A 22403-nucleotide genomic window follows, 5' to 3' on the forward strand; every position below is an offset into this window, starting at 1 on the left:
GCCAAGATTTGGGGTTGGTGCTCTTCCCCTGAAGCAGAGAGGGTTTCCACACAATACTGTTGTTTAAAAAGTTGTAATTAGCATAGTGTGCTGTCCTGGATGGCCACTTGCTGGAGCAGTGCTGTGGTCTCGTGGCCATGGTACTGAGCTGCTCAGGGGCTGCTGCTAATGCCTGGGTCTTCAGTATTGTTTTGTTGAGGAAGTGCCTTCCCTGATAAAATGTGATGACCATTTCACGTGGAAAGAGGCTGGCAAGCAAGGGCTTTTTAGATTAAGAACAGGTCATCTAAAAATCTCATTTTCCAGATCATCAAAATCTCTTCCCAGATGGCTATTTGTGACCTGGTTTAGAAATCTAATGCAATCTGCCTCTCCATGAGAGGAAAGCCATGTGGATACATAAATACCAATGACTGAGGCAAAGAGATTGTTGGACTAGTAGTATTTCCAGCCACATCTGTTTTAAAAGAAATAAATTTTTTAATATATCAATTTTATTTATTAGATATTTGATTTATGTATGTTTGTCTTTTTTTCAGTCTGTGAGAATTATACATGGAGGGAAAAGAACATTTTTGACACGTGGCATGTATAGCACTGAGCTACTTGCATAGCTCCATAGTTGCATGCTAGGTAACTGGTTCTTGGAACTTCCCTTTTAAACTTTATTTTATTTCATTGCTATTTTCTATTTGGAAAGGCAAAAATTAATTCAAACTTTCTTTTCTGAGAGATACACACAGTATGTCTACATATAGGAATAATTTACAAATATAACCATCTGTTCTGCTTTCAAACACTACTTTGATGTAATATAATTATCACATTAGCTGTCCAGTAACAAAATTGTTTTCTAATGTGAATGGAAGTGTTTCAACTGGGACCATTTAAATACTAAACCAAATTGTTTTCTCTTCCTGAGGTATAACAGTCATATCCCTCCTCTAGTCCCTATCTCATCTACAAAAAATATGATCTTTCATTTGCAAGAAAATAAACTGCTTTCTCAGCATTCAACATAAATGCAACTGTTTCTGTTCAGTTCAATGCATAGGTATTTCTGTGTGTTTTGATCTACACTGAGTGCTATTATGTTTCTGTTTTAAGTAAAATTAAGTATTAATTGGAAACTTGCTGTCATCTTGATATTTTACATGCATGCTAAATTTTGTGCATGAGTAGCTTTTTAAGCATAAATTATGATAATCAGAGGTCTGGGTGTACATACATTTTCCTTTTTCAGTTTTTGCTTGATCTGTGGATGTTCAAGCAGTAATGCTTTCTCAGAACAAAGAAAACTTGAAAGGAGTGCTTGAGATAATTTTTCAAGATTTCCAGCATCTCTATTGAGATAGAGAGCTTAAAGGAGAACAGAAGAAGCTTTTCATTCTTGACAGACATTGCTGCTCTGTTTTTGTTCTTGAAATGCTTCCCTGCAAGCTTCTTTGGAGAGTATTTTCCTGAACATAGCAGAAACAAAGTGGATTGTTGTGGGTTTGGATAAGATGCCCTTTTCAGATTTTAGGTGTTTTGTTTCTGTACTCAAGTCTTTCAGCATGCTCCCTGAAGTCAAATGCTCTGGCATTGAAAGCTCAGCTGCTTTTATTGGATTTATTTTTGGAGGTAGGTTTCTGTTTGCTTGTTTGTTTTCTGAAGCAATTTGAGAAATGGTTCTCTCATGCCATCTTGGTTAAATATCTTGCTACTGGAAAACAGCAAGAGAAATCTGCTTATGCATTACAAAGTCTTCCTTAATGCATTCAGATTGGCAGATCTGTGTGTGCTGGTGACCCAATATTTGGCAGCACAAGAGCAGGAAATCTGTTCCAAAAGGTAGATGTTATACCTGGCTGTCATGCATTCTTTCCTTTTCAGAAAGTTGTATCTGGGGAAATGTGTCAGAAGCAAAGATAACACAATGGCAGGCATCTGAATTCAATTAAAAATATTAGATGCTTCAAAAAAATCAAGTGGCAAAACCTTAAGGAAATGTATGTATATACTTGTTTATTCCTGGAAGCATTTTCAAAGTTGTTTTAGTTCTTTCCAGTTATGTTTCCAGTCTATTTCCTTGCCATATGTGCAGAAGAGCTTTTTTTACTTGCTTTCATTTTATTGTCAGTGTTTTAGCAGGGCAGGAATATGCAACATTGGAAAGAGCAAAGAAGATTAATACAATTTTGAGTTTTTCCTTCATCTTTTTCCATCCTGTTGCATTCCCTGTGCCTGGCTCAAGCTAAGCTATGTGTGCTGCCGTGGTAGTCTATTTTTGAACTGTAGCAACCCTGTAGTAATTCTATGAGGAGAATGGGAGAAGCTAGCAAGCCAGTGACATATTCAGAATTGAACAGTCTATTTTTTAAGACTTGTCCAAAATACCTAACATTAACTTCTCCATAGCTAAAATCAGCTTTGCTAGGTTTAAGTACTTAGTGCTAAATTGAGTTCGGCACACAGTTAAATTAGGACCCATGTCCATTAGGAGTGCAGGGATAGAGGAAAAAGCTATTGCAAACTTGAAGAGATTATTCTGCTGCTGTGGCTCCAAATGGAAGCCTTATGCTCCAAAACAAAGTACTTGTGTAGTCTAAATTGTCAGGGTCTTAGACATCTTAAGAAACATTCCATTTCTTCTTAGTGGAAGTAGAAAACTGAAGGTTTTGGAGGCGAGTGTGTTGACCTTTCATCTGCAAGCCCTCTCCAAGTTCTCTAGTGTACAGGTACTTCAACACATAAAGAGGGAAGAAAAAAAGGGAGTTGGCTTTTGAAAATGCAGTTGATGAAGATGCCTCTTCTACACAGATAGGTTAAGTGATTAAATTCTTTCCTGAAATAAATGATCTCATCAGCTGTGTTTTTTTGAGAAAATGGAAATGGCACATGACTGTATCATATATTCAAGGCCTTCTTTTTTTCATTTTGCTGGTAGCAAATCCAAAAGAATACTGATCAGATTGTTCAGCTTCATTGTAGATGGCAAAGCGGTGCCACAGAGTGAACTTTTTTGTCTTGGAGGAATCTAAAGAGCAACCAAAGCTCTAACAGAGAGCGCTTGTTGACTTAAAATGTCTGGCTAGAGAGCTGAGTCTTTAGCTATGCTTGAAAGCTTGATAAATTTTTCTTTCTCAACTGTTCATTGCTGGAGGAATCTAAACAGCCATTGGCTGCTGCTGGTGTTGGGAAGAAACAGTATTTTTTTTTTTTTGTAAGCTACTCAAGTCAGTAACATGATTAATATAGTGTGGTGGTCAATTAATCCCTTGTTCTAGTCTCAGTGGTTTTTCACGGTATTTTTCATTTTTAATAAAGAAATTACTGTAAAATGTCTTCTCCCTCTATCTTCCTTCTGTGTACTTTCTAACATTGTGATGGTGATGATAGCCATTTTCTAGTTGAGCTAAATGGTGTCTTTCTTCACACTGCATTTGGGTTTCAATATAGTGGGCTTTCCTATTGTAAGACTTTAAAAAAAGCAGAGAACTGAGTTTTCAAAAATGTGGTTCTTACAGAGTACTTGACATAGCTATTACCTTTAAGTGCTTAAGTGAATATAGTGCACAATCAAAAATAAAAGAAAATCAACATTGAAAATTGAGATTTTGTTTCATGTAATGCATTAATCTTGAAGTAGGAAGTGGAAGAGTGGAGAAAATGAGAAGCTGTTTTAATGTTTTGGTTTGATTTTGAGCTTGAAAAGTTTTGTGTCTTTCTCTGGGAAGAACCGTGAGAACAGTGTTCTGCCAGCCCTGGAGGAAGACTTCCTTATCAGTCTGCTATTGAAACGCTTCCTGTTGACACTGTCTCATTGGGGAACTGTACCCAGTTATCCAGGAAAGAGGCTGGTCTCATGTGACTTTAATGGAGAAAAATTAGTAGGAATTTGCTTGGAGAGAGAAGACAGACTTGGAGGCCTCATTCTGTGTAAGAGAAGTGCATTTGATTTGTAACTTGCTTGAACTCAGACTAGGAAGAATAAAACTTGGAGATTTAGTATGGCCAGATAGAGTTTAGTGCAGAATGAGCAAGCCATCAATAAATAATCCTCAGTATATTTTTTTTCTGGAGCTGCTGCAGTTAAATTATTGCTAACACTTCAGCTTAGTTTAACACCACATTGAGTGCGGCAACAGATGTTCAGTCACACCTTCAATTTAGTGGAGACAACATTTTTTTAATGCAGTGTCTCTCAACTCTGAAGGAAGTGGGAAGAATGTTATCAAGTTATATCAGCTGAGCTGAAAGTACAAACTTATTTAGAAGAACTTTGGAGTGAGGCATTACTGTCTGAAGCAACAGTTTCACGTCCCTTTTTAGAGCCTCTATATATGCTCCACTGTTAGCCTTGGAAAACATATGCACATACAGTCACCTGTATACAAGCCATTTGTGAGAAACGTGGTCGTGTGATGTTTCCAAGGGCATGCCATGAGTCAGTTAGCAAAACTGTGTGGACAGTGTGCCAGAAAGAGATCATAGGCAGGAGGACATGGAGTCCTGTATCATTTTATGTCTTTCCTTGATAGCTGAGGGTTCAGGTTGTCTCAGCATTTCCTTGCTATGCATCTTCAGTATTTTCAGGCACATGCATCAGATTGCTGTGGAACATATCTGCCAAAAGGAAAAAACCTGTCTTTACTGAAGTTAGTGTTGAAAAAAGCAAGGCGATTCTCTTAAATAGTACAAAGCTATTTGGGAGCTGGAGACTGGGAAACAATGTGTCTAGGAAAGTGCACTTAAGCTGAGCTGCGGACTTTGGGTAAAAAGTTATATTTGTTGCCATCATTTAGAGTTTCCTTCTGTGCTGGCAAACAAGCCTGTGTTCCCTTGGTCTGTGCAGTTTTAGTTTTATTCCTTATATTTTTACCAGGAGAGGATGATCTAGTACCCATGCTATGTGCTAATAATCCCCGGCTACTGGAAGAGCGACAGTAAACAAGACCATGAGTATTGCAGACTTACATTTAGGTCAGAGTTTTTTCTTCAGAATTAAATCACTCATTCACATAGTGATACGTACTTTAGCAAAACTATGAGGGGCATTGTCCAGTTTCCTGTTGGAGAGTTTTGATTTTTATCAGTCAGCCAAGGAAATTTAGTGCTCAGCTTTGGTTGTTAATGGATATGTAGGGGGGAAACCTGTGTTTTTGTTTTTGTTTCATATGCTTGAGTTTGGTAATCTCTTGGTTAGCCTGAGTTCCTCAGTCCTGTCCTTTTTGTTGTTGTTAATTATACATACTTCTTGCTGTAGTTTTGAAACAAATGTTTATTGTGAAGAATATTCATGACTTGCCTAGTACCTTTGTGTAAGGACCTTAGGCAGTTTCACAAGTGCTAATTATCCCATCAGAGTGCTTTGAAGTCCAGCTTGTGATCTGAGGCTTTTGGCTGTAACTAAAGTGACTGTTTTCCATCTCCACATCCGTGGTGAATGGTGGAGCTGTGATCTGCACAGTTTGCTGTGTTCTGGTAATGGCTTTAGGATAAAATCAGTGGGCTGTATTGAAAAGGTTGTTTGCTATGTTGTGTGGTGTTCTTGATGTCTTAGGGGAGCATTGATCAAAACCTAAATATTGTATGGAAGGAGATAGTCTGCATCCAAATACATGGGAATAAATTGGATAGAGCAGACAGCTGAGTTCTTAGCTGAGCTCTAAACCTTGTGAATGTCAGGATCTGCTGCACTGAAAGCAGGAGACTGCTGCAAAGTTTAATAGAGATTGCTCATCTGAGTAGGAAAATATAATACTTTGCTTTAGCCATGTTGCTGACTCTGCATTAGTTGATAGGTGACTAATTCACGGATAACATTTTAATACATATTTTTCTGTTTTTTTTTTTTTTTTCTTGTCTTTAGGTGAAGCCAAAAATCTTCCTACGTATCCGGGGCCAAACAAGATGAGGGATTGCTACTGTACTGTAAACCTGGACCAGGAGGAGGTTTTCAGGACCAAAATAGTGGAGAAGTCATTATGGTAACACATACATATATGAATGTTCTGTTAACTCTTCTGATTCTCTGCTTACTAGGTTTGTTTAATATTCCAAAGATACTTTCTTGAGGGGAGAGGAGAGAATGAATAGGATGCTTCTTACAGTTTTAAAAACACTAGTGGTAAAAACAGTAATGTCATGATACCTGTCTGTGTTTATAGGAAAATGCCTTCACCAAGGCAACCCATATTAATTTTTTCCAAACAATGTACCACCAGTGCTCCTTTCTTTCTGCAATATTTGTTTTATACTTCCCTGAGCTTTTAAAATCTCAATTTAGAAAAAGTGCACTAAACTCCATTTTGCATCTTTCTAGACTCAGAATTTTGTGTTGGTCTGGCTGCCCTAGGGAGTTAATTTTTTTTTTTCCTGTCATGAGGCTGTAACTGAAAGGAGAGGTTTGAACATAAGATGCCTGCCTGATTATCTTGGACAATTCATATGAGATTGCAGAGGTCAAATGTAGGATGGAAGAAAATGAGAAGCATTTAGCAAAGTTAAAATGTTTTCTTCTGGAAATCCTTAGACATCAAAAAAAAAAAAAAAAGGGAAATAGGCTGGGCATATATGCATATTCTGGTAAGCAAAGCTTTTTTTTTTTTTTTTAGTGGAGAGGAAAGAAGCAGCAAGGAACAATCAAGTTTATAACTTTTATCTTAAGAGAACTCTCACCCTTTTCCCAATTTGAGTAATATGTTAGGAATTTGTTATTTGTCTTGTTATTTCAAATAATGTACTTCAGGAAATATCTCTAGACCTCACTCCCAGTCACTCAGAAGTACCTGACACATTCAGGAATGTAAGTGGGATTTATTCCTGTAAGTCTCTTTAATTGTTCTTTCACATAAATTTTTATCATCTTTAAGCCTTGGTGGTTTTGAGTGATGATGCAAATGCTCTTTTCTTTGTATACAAACAAAAATCAAAAATTGGTTTGTATGCCTTCTTACTCACTCCTGTAGCTGACATGTAATGTCCCTGAACCTAGTACCCCTGAACCAGTTGCTTCTTTAAAAGTGATTTTGTAGGTCATATACATTTTTTGTGTTGCTTTGGGATTTTTAATTTTTTTTTTTTCTGGATGATCATTAGTGCTTCACAGGAAAATGGAAGATGGGAAGTGAGGATGTGTGAGAATAGTTGATGTCATTTCCTTGAATTAATCCAAATATTTTTCTATTGAAAAAATAAACTCTTGGTAATAAAAATAAGCAACAAGTATAATTTCTTCAGTGGGAAAAGTTCCATCGGTCTTCAGATTTTCTTTCAGAGGTACACTGGGACTGTGCAAAACTGGAAGATTTCTACTTTCCTGATGGGACTAAGTTCATTTTGTTAATTGTGGTGAATTCAGGGGAGAACTGAGCAATGATCAGAGGTCTGGAAAATGTAACCCATGAGGAAAGGTTAAAATATGGGAATTGTTTAGCCTAGAGAAGAGGGATGAGCGTAGACATAAATATGTAAATAAAAAAATTAAAACCAAAAAACCCCAAACAATCCCCCCACCAAAAGAAAAATTTGAGAGGGAGGGAACTGGTCTGTCTGTCCAGTGTAGATATTGCAAATAATAGTGAACTCAAATTGCAGTGAGGAAGGAGGTTGAGGTTAACTGTGAAGAAAAATCTGTTAAAGGTTCTAAAGCACTGGAGTAGATTTTGTTCAGTTTTGTATTTATTGCTGATGGCTTTCAATAGGTTCTATATGATCAGTCTCAACTAAGTAATAAGGATCTTCCACCTTTAAAACAGTGGTGGGACCTGATGACCTCTCAAAATCCCATTATGGACCTATTTTCTTTGATCTAAGGCTTGACTAAAGATGGTTTCATTTGTCATTCTTCTTCTAGTGAATTCCTGTCTTCAGTGGGAGCCTCCTTCTCCCTGTGTGAGCTTCTGGTTTCAAATACTATTTTTGGAAAACTTGCTGCTTTACAGTCTCTGAATATCCACTTGTAGAGATTGATAACAACTCAGTTTTGCATTTAGCCATATAGGTGTTTCCCTGTCTTTGTTTTGCTGGGGCATAAAAGAAAAGCAGAGAAAAATCCCAAATACATGAGTGGTAATCCTGGGATGTCTTCCCAGTCTGTGGGTAGGAATTGCTCTTACTTCTTGAGGCACACTCAAACAGCTGCTTTTATCTTTCATGACTGTGTTTATATCTTTGAAAAGAAATGTGTACATAGACTTCCAGAAGATGGTTTTCATATGATAGCAGACCCTACTACAGTTCTCTATTGTTTTTGTAGGATTCTGGGATGAGGAGCCAGTCATCTGTTCCATTCTTTAATGCTTTTTTTTTTTTACAAATTGATTTAACCCACTGAGTGAGTTATTGGGCAGGTGAGGCTTAGGTGCCCTATGGGCCATGTAATTTCTGTGCAGCAGAGAAATTAATTTTGAGTTTTGTTGGTCCCTTTTTCTGAGGTATTGCAGTGATACACAATGTTTGGGAACAGGGATGTGAAGCTGAGCCAGTGCTTGGCTAAATTAATTGAGTCCTGCCTGAAATGCTGAGTGGCTGGCATTGGAGTGGATGACACAGCTTGACACAGTTTTCCCCTACAATCTGAAGGGGAGAGCACTGGCTCTGATCTGTTGTTCATACCTGTTTTCTATTTCTTATCACTTCATGTCTGGCTTGCTATAAAGTTATAAGATTTGCTTGTATTTTTACTAATGCTGTAATTTTACTAGTAAGTACAAATAACTTACTTGAGCAATAAGTTAAAAAAATATTTTTATGTAGTCTACAGAAAACAAGATGCTTTGTGTTAAAATCTGAATTATGAGGTCTTTCATATGCAGCCCTAGCACTACTGATTCTGGAATGATGTCTTGTTCAGATTTATCCTGGAGAAGCCCATCTTTTGCAGCATTTCTGAATGTTTTTTTTCCTTCACCTGCATGGAAAGGTTTGTCATTTGATATAATGTCTTGTGTAGTTGGGAATTACTTCCCCCCCACACACTTTTTTTCTCAATTGAGCTTCTTTAGGCTTTTACTAAGCATTGCATAAATGTATATTTTTCCATGCAGGCTTTCTTCTGGTGTAAAGCTTAAATAGAACTGGCAGTTAGAAAAAAGGAAGCGGTTATCTCTCCTTCTCAGAGGGACTTGGATGAATCTCCAATTCTGGCTTGCTTGGAATATCTGTTATAGAACCTTCAGGCTCTGACTCATCATCTCCTCTTTTATGCTGGGACAGTGTAAGAAGTTGCATCCCTGAGCTTTGTCCTAATCTTCTGCAACATATTTTCTTTTTTTATTAGACTGTGGCAGAGGCATGAGAAGACAGCTGAGAGCAGTAACCTTTTAAATCAACAATGCATGAATCATTCAGAACTCAAAAGAATTGAACCAGCACATCCTGTTGTCCAGTCAAGTGCCCTTACCCGTGCTCTGAAGAGAGTATCTATGAGCTTGATGCCCTTTATCTATATTTGTGTCTCAAAAACTGAGAGGAGCCAGCATGGTGAATCTTACCTCCTCTGTTCAGCAGTCAGGTGGGGCTCATAAATTACAATATGGAACTTAAATCATTCCTGCCATCCAGCCTCTTGGCTGTTGTTAAACTGAATGGTGGGCACTGGTGCCTTGTGCTGGAAGATTTTGAGGGTTGCTGTGATAAACTTAGTAGTGTCTGGCTGAAACAAGTCTAGGGTTGGTTACCATTGAGGCAGGCCTTCCTACAAAACCACAGAGCTACATGAAAATGCTGTTTAAATGGGTAGCTCAGAATCATCCCACTTCTCTGGGAATCTTTGGGAAGAGCAGTGAATGTGTGAATTGGTCAGACTGAGGTCTCAAATCAGGTTCTCAGGGAGAGAATCTTGAACTCTTCAAGCAGCACTGTTGTTGTAAACTTGGCACAAGCTTTTACTAAATTCTAAGAAGGTCACATGCAAGTCATAAGATATGAGGGAGAGGTCAGTTAGAGCCAGGATTTAATATGCTTCTCTGTTTTGTATTTGTCATTCAATATTTATATTACTGTCATCTACAAAGACACTGAATAGATTTGGATCCGTTCCATATAACCTAGCAAAGATGTACGTGAAGGGACTCATGTATTTATGTCCTAAGGAGCAAGACTGTTTTTTTGAATGCAGAGATCTACAATTTTTCTTTAGTTCTGAGCTGGAAGTAAACACCCTGACAAGAATTTTGCCTATTAATTCCCTTTGCTCAATAAACTACTTATGTTCTCCCATTAGTAGCTTTCCCTACTCCAGGCTCCACCATCCAGGAGTGTTTCCTAGCTACAGATATTTCCTGAGGATGAACTTTCTTGGATTGTTGGTGTTAAGACTGACTTTGCCTTTGCAGTTTGCATCAAATGTGCCCATTCACTTAAAGGGCAGTGTCAGCTGCAACAGGAAATCAAGGCAGCTTCTCAAATCATAGGTGAAGAATGGAAGGAATGTGACATCTCTAAATTTGTTTCAAGGATATGAATAAAGGGAAAATCTGTCGTACGCTAAGAATCAAATGTCTGACAGTGTGTGCTTTAGAGAGGTGAGCCAAGCATCTTGAGTCTGTGATTATTTAGTTCACCACTATTTCACTGAGGAATTTTTCACGTGCTAAACATAGTGATCAAAGTGCTGAATGAAACAGCAAATGAAGCCATAGGCACTTTCCCCACTTTCCCAGCCCCAGTCTTCCTTTTTTTTTATTTATTTATTTTTTTTTTTGCTAGTTTCTGGTGAACATAACAATGAGAACTTCAAGTCTGCAGTGTGCTTGTAACTGTATATTGAAATGTGCTGTAAAATTGTAATTAAGGCTATATTCTCTTTAATAAATGATTTCTGTGTCTTTATTTTAGGATTAGATCAGGTAACAAATTCAGCCAGTAGCTCTCAGAACTTTCTTTAAGTTATTCTACTGCCATATTTAATGTTACTTTCTAATTCTAGGTTTGCTTAAATCCTTTTGCCCCGTGTGTTTGGAGTTTGTCTGCATAGCTAAACTTCTCGTGTTCTGATAACATCTTGGATGCAGGCCACTTCTCAAATTTTAAACACAAAGTTGCTTCCCTTAGTTGGAGCCTTGCCAAAATTAGCTGTTGCATCTGAGTTAGCTGCATTAGCTGTTTCTACATTCTTACATTGCCAGCTCACCTCCTTGAAATAGCAGCTTTTCCCAGCCCAGAGGCCTTAAGCAGAGAGACCTCGAGGTGGATGTTGTAGTGTGTTCTGCAGCTTCACTCCTGCGTGTTCCCAGGGTCTGCTGTCTTCTGCATGTGACAGCACCCAACCATGACTTGAATTCCTAATGACAATAAACTTCAGATTCCTCTGAGGGAAAGGCTTAGGATTGGTAGGGGCACAACTTCAGCCTGGTCAGGGGTATTATTGAAGGCAAGGACTGCATGGCTATGCAGGGAAGTAATATAGCTGGGAAGAGTGCCAGTAAGGGAAGCCAGATTTAATGGAAGAAGGAGAATGAAGTGAACCTTGAGACCCAAGGCAGGGTTTATGAATGAGAGCGTTTATCTATAGGAAAAGCCACCCATGTAAGTACCAATTGCTGGTGTTGTAGGCTGCTTTGAGTGATTAAAAAAAAAAAAGTAAATGCAGCTGTAATGTGACTTGTGCTGTTTGTGTGTGTCGTCTTACAGAATATTTTGGGAGGTGACCAGGGGCCAAACGGCTGCTGCTTCAATTTATCATAATCCTTGTAAGCCTCATTGAGCCAAACCAGCAACTGTCAAGTGAGGTTGATAACTATAGCTCGTGTGTCTGTCTGTCTCTTCTGAGCACAGGATTGAGAAAATGCACACTGCTTTATTTTTTTCTCTGTGCAGTAGGGCTGGTTATGGGTGTAACAAAGCACTGTTCATCTGAGTGTCTCTGCACAGTGACTGAGAAAAAATTCACTTAGTCTCAGTGGGTGTCTGGTAGACTGCAGCCAGAACTCTCAACAGTGGGCATAAGTGATATATTTGGATTTAGATGTTGCCTCCTGTGCCATATACTTTCCCATTGCATGTCTTCTGCCAAATCTATGCTTCAAATATAATATCAGTGATTTTTAATAAATTGTGTCGGAAAGCTACTGTGGCATATGCCAACTCTGGCTTTTACAGAGCTTGTCTTCCTAGCCTGTTGTCTTCTAGTTTTGTGTCTAGTAGGAGACTGAATTGCATTCAGATTTTATTTGGTTTGCTCTATCTGCTTTGAATAAACCTTCTCCCTTCTACCCCACTCCCTTTACATATGCTGCAAAGCATAGCATTAAAAGTATTAGCCAAGTAGTAGAAAAAGCTTAGTAGTAGAAACAAACAAGTGTGCTCCTTTGTACAGACTGATTTTGCTTCCTGCTCACATGGTGATGTGAACTCTGCTGTTCAGTTCATGCAGCAGGATGAATTCAGTATTTCTAAACCTTTTAAAATAGTCAGAGGATGTGAAGTTGTCTGTGGCATGTTAATAGTCCTTACTTTTAATCACAAAAGCGGTTAAAAAAAAAATCCATACACAAAGAATTCTGGTTTGAGGGGTTTCATTATTATTCATCATGCAGCTCTTTCACTTCATCCACTGAAGTACTGGTGCCAACACAAAAACAAAACTGCTCTAGCGAATCCTAAGTATTGAGAAACAAGCATGAGGTTTTGTAACAGACTGAAACTAAAGAAGTGTTTTACATTTAACATTTGTTTTATGAAATCTCTTCCTCTCTGTTAATATTATTTGTGATATAGTATATATATGAAGCTATGCTATAAAGTTGCAGGTATGCTTCTGGGATTTAGTAAAATATATAAATGTGAACAATTTTTGAACCCTTTTTAGAGAGTTTATTTTGTTTGAAGTAAGGATTCTCTTCCTTATTTGCTTTCATTCCACTTGACCTGCACAGTAATTTTTGTTTCTCTTCTCCTTCCCTGTCTCCTCCTGAAAATATCCACTACCAAAACATGCATTAGAAGACATTCAAAAATAGATATCTTGAAATGGGGAGGGCTGGACAGCTGTAAGTAAGTAAAACAATACCTAGAGGGATCTTTTTTAGTTTTGTTTTCTTGGTATTCCTGCTCCTGTGCCGTAAGCATTCAGAACAAGCAAGTTGTTGGCAAGGGGAGAGTGGGTGTGCCTGAAGATTCAAATCTGTTGCACTGCTTATGCATCTGTCTGACTTTACTTTTTGTGTGTATCTCTTCTGTGATGAGAGCTCTGGAAGCATACTAGGGAAAGTGTCCTGAGGAGAGATTGATCAGTGTGTGTGTTGGTGGTAGAGGCTTTGCAGTAAGAGAGCCCTGTGCTTCCTGAGGAAAAAAGGATTGCTGAGGTTGGGCTTCCCTCTCAGGACATATTAAGGTGATGCATGTGTACTGAAAAAGAAACAAGAAAGGAGTGTGAAGTGAGAGTATGTGGAATAGAAGGCTAATCAGGCTCTTGTCTGCCTGAAAAGCTTGGAGCAAGAATTTAAAAATTGGTACAGATCTTTCTGCATTTCTAACCCCATCAGGAAAACAAGAGACAGCGACTTAAGAACAAGCCCAGTTTCATAACTAAAGACTAGTTGGTACCTGCATTAACACTCTTCTTGTTGCTGTGATGGCAAAACTAAAACAAATTTAGCAGAGCTGTTCTAAACTTAGTAGTCCTTACTGAAGAAGCTGGGTTTGATAATGCAATTATGTGCAGCTTGGAAGGAGATGAATTGTGTTTTCAGGGGAGATCCACTCTTTCTGACCTGGCAAGTTCCTACTCTAGGCAGTTATGTCCCATCACTTGTTTGAAGTCCAGAAGAAACTGAAATAATGACAGCACTGGTCTTGGCCATGCCCTTTCCTTGTAATCATATTCATGTGCAGTCTGTGCTGCCAGGGTTGGGGAGGAGGCCCTCACTGTTACTCCTCCACTTTGAATGAATAAAATTTTTCCTGAGTGTAGGGCTGATTCATCTGTGAGCAAAGTTCAACTCAAAACCTGTAAGTTGAATCTGAACTCACTTGAAAGATTTCTGAGTTTTCGGCTGGGCTAGTTCAAGTATTTGTTTTGGAGGATGTTGTCAGACTCCTGAGGGCTGGGTAGGCAGATGTTGCTGCTTTTTATTAATTGCTCTGTCAAAATAAAAGTACTCACTGAATCCCCACCAGACGAATTCTGGCTTTTCGGAGAGAGGAGACGCTGCGGGAGGGATTTAGCTGTTCTTTTGGAAAAATCATTCTGGAGCCCTGGGGTTCTCGCTCAAGATAAGTTAGCTTGGGAAATAAATCATGGGATTTGACTGCTGCGACCTCTTGCTCTTCAGGTCTTGGTGGGAGACAAAGCCAGTACTGTTCTGAAGAGATACATGGAGAAAAAGCACACATTTAACTAGAAGCTGGAAGTATTTGTGTGGTTGCATTTGATTCCTTCAAAAAGAAGTTACTGTTTCTGCAGAGCTACACAAGATTGGGTTGGGAACATATCGGATTTATCTTGATGTGTATTCTTACAGTTACAGCTTTGCTGGCTAATTACCCAGTGCAGAGTGAGTATGCTTGTTGGAAATCTGCTTGCTTTAATTAATTAAGAACAGTGCACCTCAGGGATGTTACCTGAGTGATGAGAGGTTGTGAATTTACAAGGAGCTCAAGATCTCGGAGGGGAGAAGCTAAGAGCAGAACAAAGCTTTTCTTCTGTTGGTGGTGGTTCAGACTTACAACCTTGTGCCAGTGGTAGTGACTTGATATGGTCCCTGCATGGCTAAGTCAGCCTTCACATCATTTCTTCTGTTAATTAGTCTCTTTCTGATTCTGTGCATTGGGCTAGGTACCTCCTGTTGTCCATGCTGCTTTTCTGACTTCTGTTTATTTTCCTGTGGGACTTGCCAAAGGTTCAGTTGATATCTCCTCCCTGCTCTTCCCTCCAGAATCATTAAAATATACTCAGTATAAGTCACTTTTATTTATATTGCTTTTAGACTTGCAGTACACTGAAGCTTCCCTCATCTTTTTGATGGAGGATTGGATATATAATCCACAGTTCATTAAGTATAGTTTCATTCTAAGGTCATTAGTGAATAAATTCATCTGTCATGTTCTTCCAGCAGAGAGGACAATTTTATGGCTGAATAGAGTATTAAAGCTCAGAATGATGAAAGTGTTTTGCATGTATAATGCACTAGATATCTGGGCAATATTAATGCATTTGTTTGGCCCCCTAGGGTTAAGCCTGTGTGTGAAAGCTTGCACCAAGTGATGTGCACAGAATGAGGCCCTCGGGGCTGCCAGCAGAAGCATGGCTGCTGGGACAGTCATGTACTGCCCACTTTGGAAGAAGCTGCTTGTAACAAAGAATTAAGGAATTTTGTACCTCAAGTATGGCTGTGAAATTCTTGCTACCAAATATGACCTCTCAGAGCAGAGTGGGTAAAGAGGATGTAACAAAGAGTGCTGGATGGGATGGGGCAGTTGGGACAAGCAGTCAAACCAGCTGCCATTTCCACCTGCCAGCTTTTCCTCCCCTGCTTTCACTGTAGGGATGGCTGAGTGGGCCTCACATTGGTTTTTGCAGCTTACAGATGGATGCATTTATTTCAGGGAAGGGGAATTCATTTCAGTGGTGGAAGTTTAACCTGTGGGTATGCCTTGGGCTTTGTTGTTCATCCAACATGTGTTCTTCTCTTTGGCTAGAGGAGTAGTGACTTAAATAATGTTCTTGGTGAATACTGAGTGATGTCTCTGGATTTCATGAAATTAATGTGGCGTTTTCCCTTCAAACACAGACTAATTTTCAGTGCCTTTGTGTTTGAAGGGAGACTTGTCAGCTAGCTCTTAAGGGAACCTGGTGATTCTGAGAGAGCATATTTTTCCAATAGGTAGAAATACAAGCAAAAAAGTAGGGTGGTGTAAAACATCCCTGAAAGAAGCCAGGGGAATGACATTTCCTGACAAAACTATGAAAAATTTAAAAGCTAGTCCAAGAAATTATTAATAACTTTTGCATATCTAATTTTCTAACATAAAAAAATAAATAGTGATTTAAACTACAGCACAATTCTGTCTCATTTTTGAACTCAAGGCAATAAGGAGGCCTGTGATTAAGAGGGGAAGAAAAAGCTTTCTGGAAATTTCGTTTTGTTGGAATTAGATTTATTTTTTTAAGTCTACATCTACAGTGCTTGCTGTATTTGTCCATGTGACTTGAATTGCATCCACTTATTTAGATCCACTGAAGCATGAGTGACTTGGAATGAAAGGTCTGTGTAAAATGGTAGACCTGTCAATGAATAAATAATGTTGATATATGCTTATAGTTCCTAGGAGTAAATCCTTAACCATGTAATTCGATAGAGAGAAACTGAAAGGGCTGATGTCAGGTGTCTGAGATTTTTCTTTTCCCCATTTAAATTGGTAGGATTGAAAGAAAGCCCCTTAGGTTCCTAAAGAGCTTTCCATGCTGAGATAGTACTGCCTTTTTTTTTTTTTAATAATATAATCTTACTGTAAAAAAAAAAAAAAAAAAAAAAATTATTCTATACAATTCCACTATGCAAAAATAGATATTCAGTGCTCTGAGGTAACAAGCATGGTGTCAGCTCCAAGGCTTAGTTACTGTCAGTTCACTGAATCTGATTTTAAATAAGAAACTTTGCAGGGGATGAGAAGATGCAATGGCTGTAGGCATTTTGTTTTAAGTATACTAAATGCTTTAAAAAAAAGAGCTTGAACCATACTGTGTTTTTCTCATCCTGTTCATGTATGCTTTTGTGATCTCTATCCTAATGTTCTACTGTAGGCAGCAGGATCCTCCCTCTCCCCTTCAAGGCACTGTATGTTAACAATGTGGTCTCTGCCCCCTTTGTAAAGGGACACTTGTTTTCAAGATAGAAAGAAGTATCTGTTCTTTTATTTTCTTTTAAAAATCTTGTTCTGTGGGCATTTAAGATATTTAGAGTCAAAATGGAACAATGCTTGGAAGTGCACATTAATTGGTGGGGAAGACCATCAAAGTCTTTAGTGATGTTCTGGGTGTGAAATACAAACACTCTGGCTTGTTCAGGACACCAACACTAATCTATTTTCCTTTTCTTTTGTGTGTGTTTGTGTATGTTGGTTTTTTTTTTTTGTTCACTCAGCCCCTTCTATGGAGAAGACTTTTACTGTGAAATTCCTCGGACCTTTCGCCATCTGTCATTTTATATTTTTGACAGAGATGTTTTTCGAAGGGATTCCATCATAGGTATGTGTTCATAAATTACTACTTTCCTTGCACCTTATTTCTCTTGGATTATAACTTTTGCACCATATGTAGTCTTATGAGTTGGGGGCCTTGATAGGACTGAAAATGATAGTGGTAAGTGCTGTTAAGTATTGTCCTTCTGTCAGTTGTCAAAAATGCCTTCAATATTACATATTCTATATAAAAAAGTTGGGGAGATTAAGCACTATCTCGTGTGATAGTGAATGCAGATCACAGTTTAACTAAAGCAGGCCATAAAACCTTGTTTAAATGTTGACAACTTCATTTGTTTCTGCAAATGTTACTTTTTATGTTTTTTCCTAAGTGCAAGGCAATTAGTCTTGCAGTTTTCCAGGGCCCTCACACTTGCCTGCATGCAGCATTGTTAAACTATGGCTGCCTTAACAACAGGCAGAGGAATAGCTACTGGCCATAGGTACCCCAAGTACAATGATGACAGAATTTTGTGGAGTGTATCAGAGTAAGCTGTCACCTACAGAATAGCACCAAGACTTCCAGTGCCTGTTTAAGATTGATGAGATTCCTGCTTTTCCAGATATTTGCTGTACATTTCATCTGCAGCAAATTGTGTGACACTCCATTTATCTCTTCAAGAATAAAAACCTTGTAAAGGCTTAGTTGTTGTCGAGGAGAACAACAACAACTTCTATTTTAAGTCACCTGATCACTTTGGACTTTTCCCAGTTATTCATCTCTTTTAAAATAAGTAGTGTGTAACTCCCATGGCTATAGCTATCTTGACAGAGGTTGTAGTGAGGAAGTTGTCAGATGTTGAGCAACAGTTTTAATGGCATAAAATTTATTATCTTAAACCATGGGGTGGTGGTACAGGTATTTTACATGTATCTTTACATGACAGTAATTTGTCATGCAGTCACAAGCTTTTTCTTTAATTATTGTTTTACATATGAACTGGGAAATCAGGTAATTTTTCTTTGTCCATAAGTGAGCTCATGTGTGTATAGCATCCTGAGGAGGAGGGAGGGAGTAAATTTCTGATTGTTCAGTGAGCTTTTGCAAAGCTTTTTGTTCTCTCTAATGTCTAGTTTCCCTTGTACTTTGAAAGTAACATCTCACTTCCTTCAACTGGTGAGTTCTACTGTGTTTAAATTATCTGATCTCTTGCGTGTCACCAGTTTTCAGCGGCTGCAGTGACCCTTCAATGGATCAGGGACTTTTCTTGCTCAGGGCTTTACTCCTTCTCTTGGAAAAACAGTCTCCTGAACCACTTAATTCATGTCAGACACGTGAAACTGCAGAGAGAGAAGTGAAAATAGTTTTGTTTTGTCCATGTTTCCTAAGTTCATGTTTTAATAATCCAGCTGTGATGTTTGACGGGAATTATTCAGGAGCTGCAAGAATAATCTTGAAGGTACTGGGAGCAGTTTGTGAAGAGGACATGCAGAAAATACAAAGACTTTTGTTTTCATGCTTGAATAATTGTTCAAGTTTTCATTTTTCACTTTCTTCAGGAAATGACAATATTAACTTTTGCATGTGTTGCAGAATCCACAGGTAGGCAAACTGGTGTGTTACTATAGTGGTCTTAGGATCATAGAAAGGCTTGGGTTGGAAGGGACCTTAAAGGCCATTTAGTTTCAATGCCTCTGGTTGAAACACGGTGAAATGCACACCTCCCACTAAACCAGGTTGCTCAGTGTGGGAGTCCAGAGTATTCCTCCGGCTTCCCTGGAAGGTTTAAGACCCCCCTGGCGGGGTCCCCAAAGACCCTGGAATGAGACCCAGGTGTCTCAGGGGCTGGATTTAGCTCCTTGGAACAATTTACCAACATTGAGAGAAGAAATGCAAGCCACAAAAATAAATAGAGTGTAAATTAGACTGTTAGAATGTAGAATTAGCAGATTTCTAGAATGTTTGTGATAAGGGACACATGGCCAAGATGGAGAATTGGGGGTGTGGATACCTCTTCCTCCTTCTTCTCCGTGTCATCCATGCTGGGTGACACGCTGGCACTTTTAGATTGGATGAGAACAGATCTGGACCATGTAACAAGATTGTATTGTATTGGGGATCATTTGTAAATACCTAGTACGTAGTTTAGATTATAAAAGATAAGTCCTGCCTCTGCCAGGCGGATTCTGCCATGGACGTCTGGCGAGCAGACTGCTGTTCGCTGGACAAAGCATTCCTGAGATAAGCAACAATAAACAACCATGAAAACCTCTAAGAACAGCCTCCTGCAGTCTCTCATTGATGGGCATTGGAAAAAGCTGGGTTCCAGACCACCTGCATGTCCACCTAAGGTGATCTCAAGTCTAAGGAGACACCTCGGGATGTGACAGCTCAGAGCTCCATCCAGCTTGACATTGAACACTTCCAGGGATGGGGCACCTACAGCTTCTCTGGGCAACCTGTTCCAGTGCCTCATCAGCCTCCAAGTAAAAAATTCATTCCTAATGTCTACTCTAAACCTACTCTTTGTTTAAGGCTATTCCCCCTTGTCCTATCACTACATGTCCTTGGAGGCGTCCTCCAAGATGAGGATCTCCTTGGAGCCATGTGTTCCCCAGGCTGAACAGCCTGTCTTCGTAGGAGAGGTGGTCCAGCCTCTGATCAGCTTAGTGACCCTCCTCTGGACTCATTCCAGCAGGTCCACATCCTTCTTGTGTTGAGGCCCCAGACCTGGACAGAGTGCACCAGCTGGGGTGTCACAAGAGTGGAGCTGGAGGGTCAGAATCACCTCCCTAGACCTGCTGGTCACACTGCTTTTGTTGCAGCCCCAGGATACACTTGACTTGGAAATTTGAGGTGGACATTGCCAGATCAATGAGCTTCTTGTCCACCAGCACTGCCAAGTCCCTCTCTTCAGGGCTGCTCAGAATCCATTCTCTGCCCAGCCTGTTTTTGAGCTTCTGATTGCCCTTACCCATGTGCAGGATCTTGTATACTAGGCCTTGTTTAATTCATGAGGCTCCCAAGGTCCCACCTCTTCAACCTGTCAAAGCCCCCCTGGATGCCATTCCTTTTCTCCAGTGTGTCAGCCGAACCACCTGGCTTGGTGTCAGTGTTGATGTAGCACTAGAAGTCAAAACTCTGCTGTTTCCTGTCTACATTGAGATTTTACAGTGCATATTATCTATTGCAATATTTTTTTCTCTCTTCCTCTCTCTGTTACCCTTTCTCCTTATTGCAGGTACATTTTGAAAAGTATTTCAAAGATATGGAAATGTGTTAAATAGCAATGTAGGGAAGAAAAAAATCCAGAATGACTGTTCAGTTTGATACTACTCTCTAAGTTCTGCTTGTAGTAGGAAAATTGTCTGGAAAGAGAACAGTGCTCTGGAGTAACAGCTTGTGGCTGTTTTCAGTAGTTCCTATGGAATGGGAGTCAGCAGCTGCGAAGCTCAACAGTAGAGGTTTTTTTTGAACAAGGGACCTCTTTGATTTGACAAAAGTCTGTAACATTTAAAGGCAATAGTTGCTATATGTGTCTCCAGCTTAGTTTTAAGACTTAAACCTTTACTTGAAGAGGCTTGAGCATGGAAGGCTTGGAAGAGGTCCCTGCTGAAAAGGATGGTCAGAGTAGAGCTAGAATGAGCTCTTTTCCACTGAACCATCAAATTCTGAAGTCAGGGGCCCTTTGTTTGCATTCCAAAGATGACTTGTAACATTCTGTTATCATGACAGACTTTTGCTGAAGAAAATGTGGCTACTACTGCTCCTCCAGCAATGAACTTCTTAGAGGAGAAAGTTGGGGGATTGTGTCTTCCATCCAGGACAGACTAATTTTGAGTCCATGTGTTACTGAGCTTATGAATTTACCTGTGTGAGATGTGCAGTATTTGACATCTCTTTGCATTTTTTTGGCTAATTTTGAGGGGGTTTTGAGACAGAGAATGGAGTGCATATGGGTCATAATGGTGGGAATTTGGCAAGTAGCTGTTTTTGTGAAGATGGTTGGTTGGCAGAATTCCTTTTGGTTCACTGTTAAATGTTTGGAGGAGTTTCTCTTGGTGTTACAGTACTGACTTCCAGGGTTACTGGAGCTCAGGCATACTTTTATTTATTCAAATACGAAGCATAAGTTTGTGATGGTAAATTCTTTAACTTCAGAAATGCAAAACTCATTGTGTGTCAGATGAGAATGGTTAAGCTACCAAAAGTGGAAGATGTGGGAGAGAGAATATGAAAAAACAAGATCCCCCTGAAACCTCTGACACAAACTTCCGAGAAGAGCCAAACAAACTCTAACTGGAACATGTGTAGCAGATATGTTTTGGAGCATACTGTAGTATTTTGGCATACAGGATGGGAGGATTGTGCAGATAAAGATATCTTTTGAGTTTGCATGTTTGCTTATTACATTTGCATTTTCTTAATCAGAATTGCTAAGACATCTGGGATTTTGTTAGTTTAACAGACACAACTTCTGAACAATGGTATCTTGGAAGACTCTTGGATGCTAGTTCAAGTGCAAATATAATGAAGAAAATGAAGAGTTCAGTGGATCTGAAATATTATTTTTCTCTTTAGATAAAATACAGCGAAGATTTACTGTGAAAGTAAACTAGTCTTGAGTTGTTTAATTGATATTCACTATTACTGGATAGAGTTTATGTATTTATTTATGTAGTATGTTCAGATGCTTTAAGTAGGAAATATACCACTGAAAGCAGTGGTAAATGCCATTTAAAATCACATTTGTTTGTTTCTGAATGATCAAGTAGCAATAGCAGGCCAATTTGCTAGAATGTGTCTATTATATGTAGAATAGCTATTTCCATAGAAGAGATGCAGCTAACTTGTAAAACTGTGCCCTCCAGTAATAATGGGGAAAAAAGGTGTCTGTGACTACATGCAGCAGAAGGAATATTAGGATATTAGTGCTGCTAACATCTCAGACAAATGCTCTTTAATGATTGTTTTGATATTTTTCAGCTATTTAGAGATGTTGAATGAAACATGCTGTGTCTGCAATAACAGTAAACTGGGCTTCTCATACCTCAATAACTGAGCTAGATTTAGTGAGGAAAACCATGTTTGTGATGTGTCCTGAGCTGAGTAATGAATAGCTTAGGCTGCCAGGCTGTGACCTTAAACCTACAGATCAGTTCAAAAACAGGAAATATGCCACACCAAATCGCTTAACACTTCTGTGAGAAATTAGTTGATATCATCTGTCCTTCAGGTGACAAGTACACAATTATTTATCCTCTGCTTAAGTCAGTTTGGCTTTTTCCCCTCA

The 22403-nt window shown here is 39.0% G+C and overlaps 1 protein-coding gene across 2 annotated transcripts in view; it reads left to right on the plus strand.

Moving 5' to 3' along the window:
• RASA3 (RAS p21 protein activator 3) overlaps positions 1-22403 on the plus strand; it is a 129146-nt gene that overhangs the window by 30736 nt on the left and 76007 nt on the right. For both annotated transcript variants that reach the window (XM_056496386.1, XM_056496395.1), the window contains exons 2-3: positions 5855-5972; positions 17073-17176. In XM_056496386.1, the coding sequence (XP_056352361.1) occupies positions 5855-5972; positions 17073-17176 (222 nt within the window). The remainder of the gene's footprint in view (positions 1-5854; positions 5973-17072; positions 17177-22403) is intronic.

The sequence above is a fragment of the Oenanthe melanoleuca genome, chromosome 1 (assembly GCF_029582105.1).
Source record: "Oenanthe melanoleuca isolate GR-GAL-2019-014 chromosome 1, OMel1.0, whole genome shotgun sequence".
Classification (NCBI taxonomy): domain Eukaryota; kingdom Metazoa; phylum Chordata; class Aves; order Passeriformes; family Muscicapidae; genus Oenanthe; species Oenanthe melanoleuca.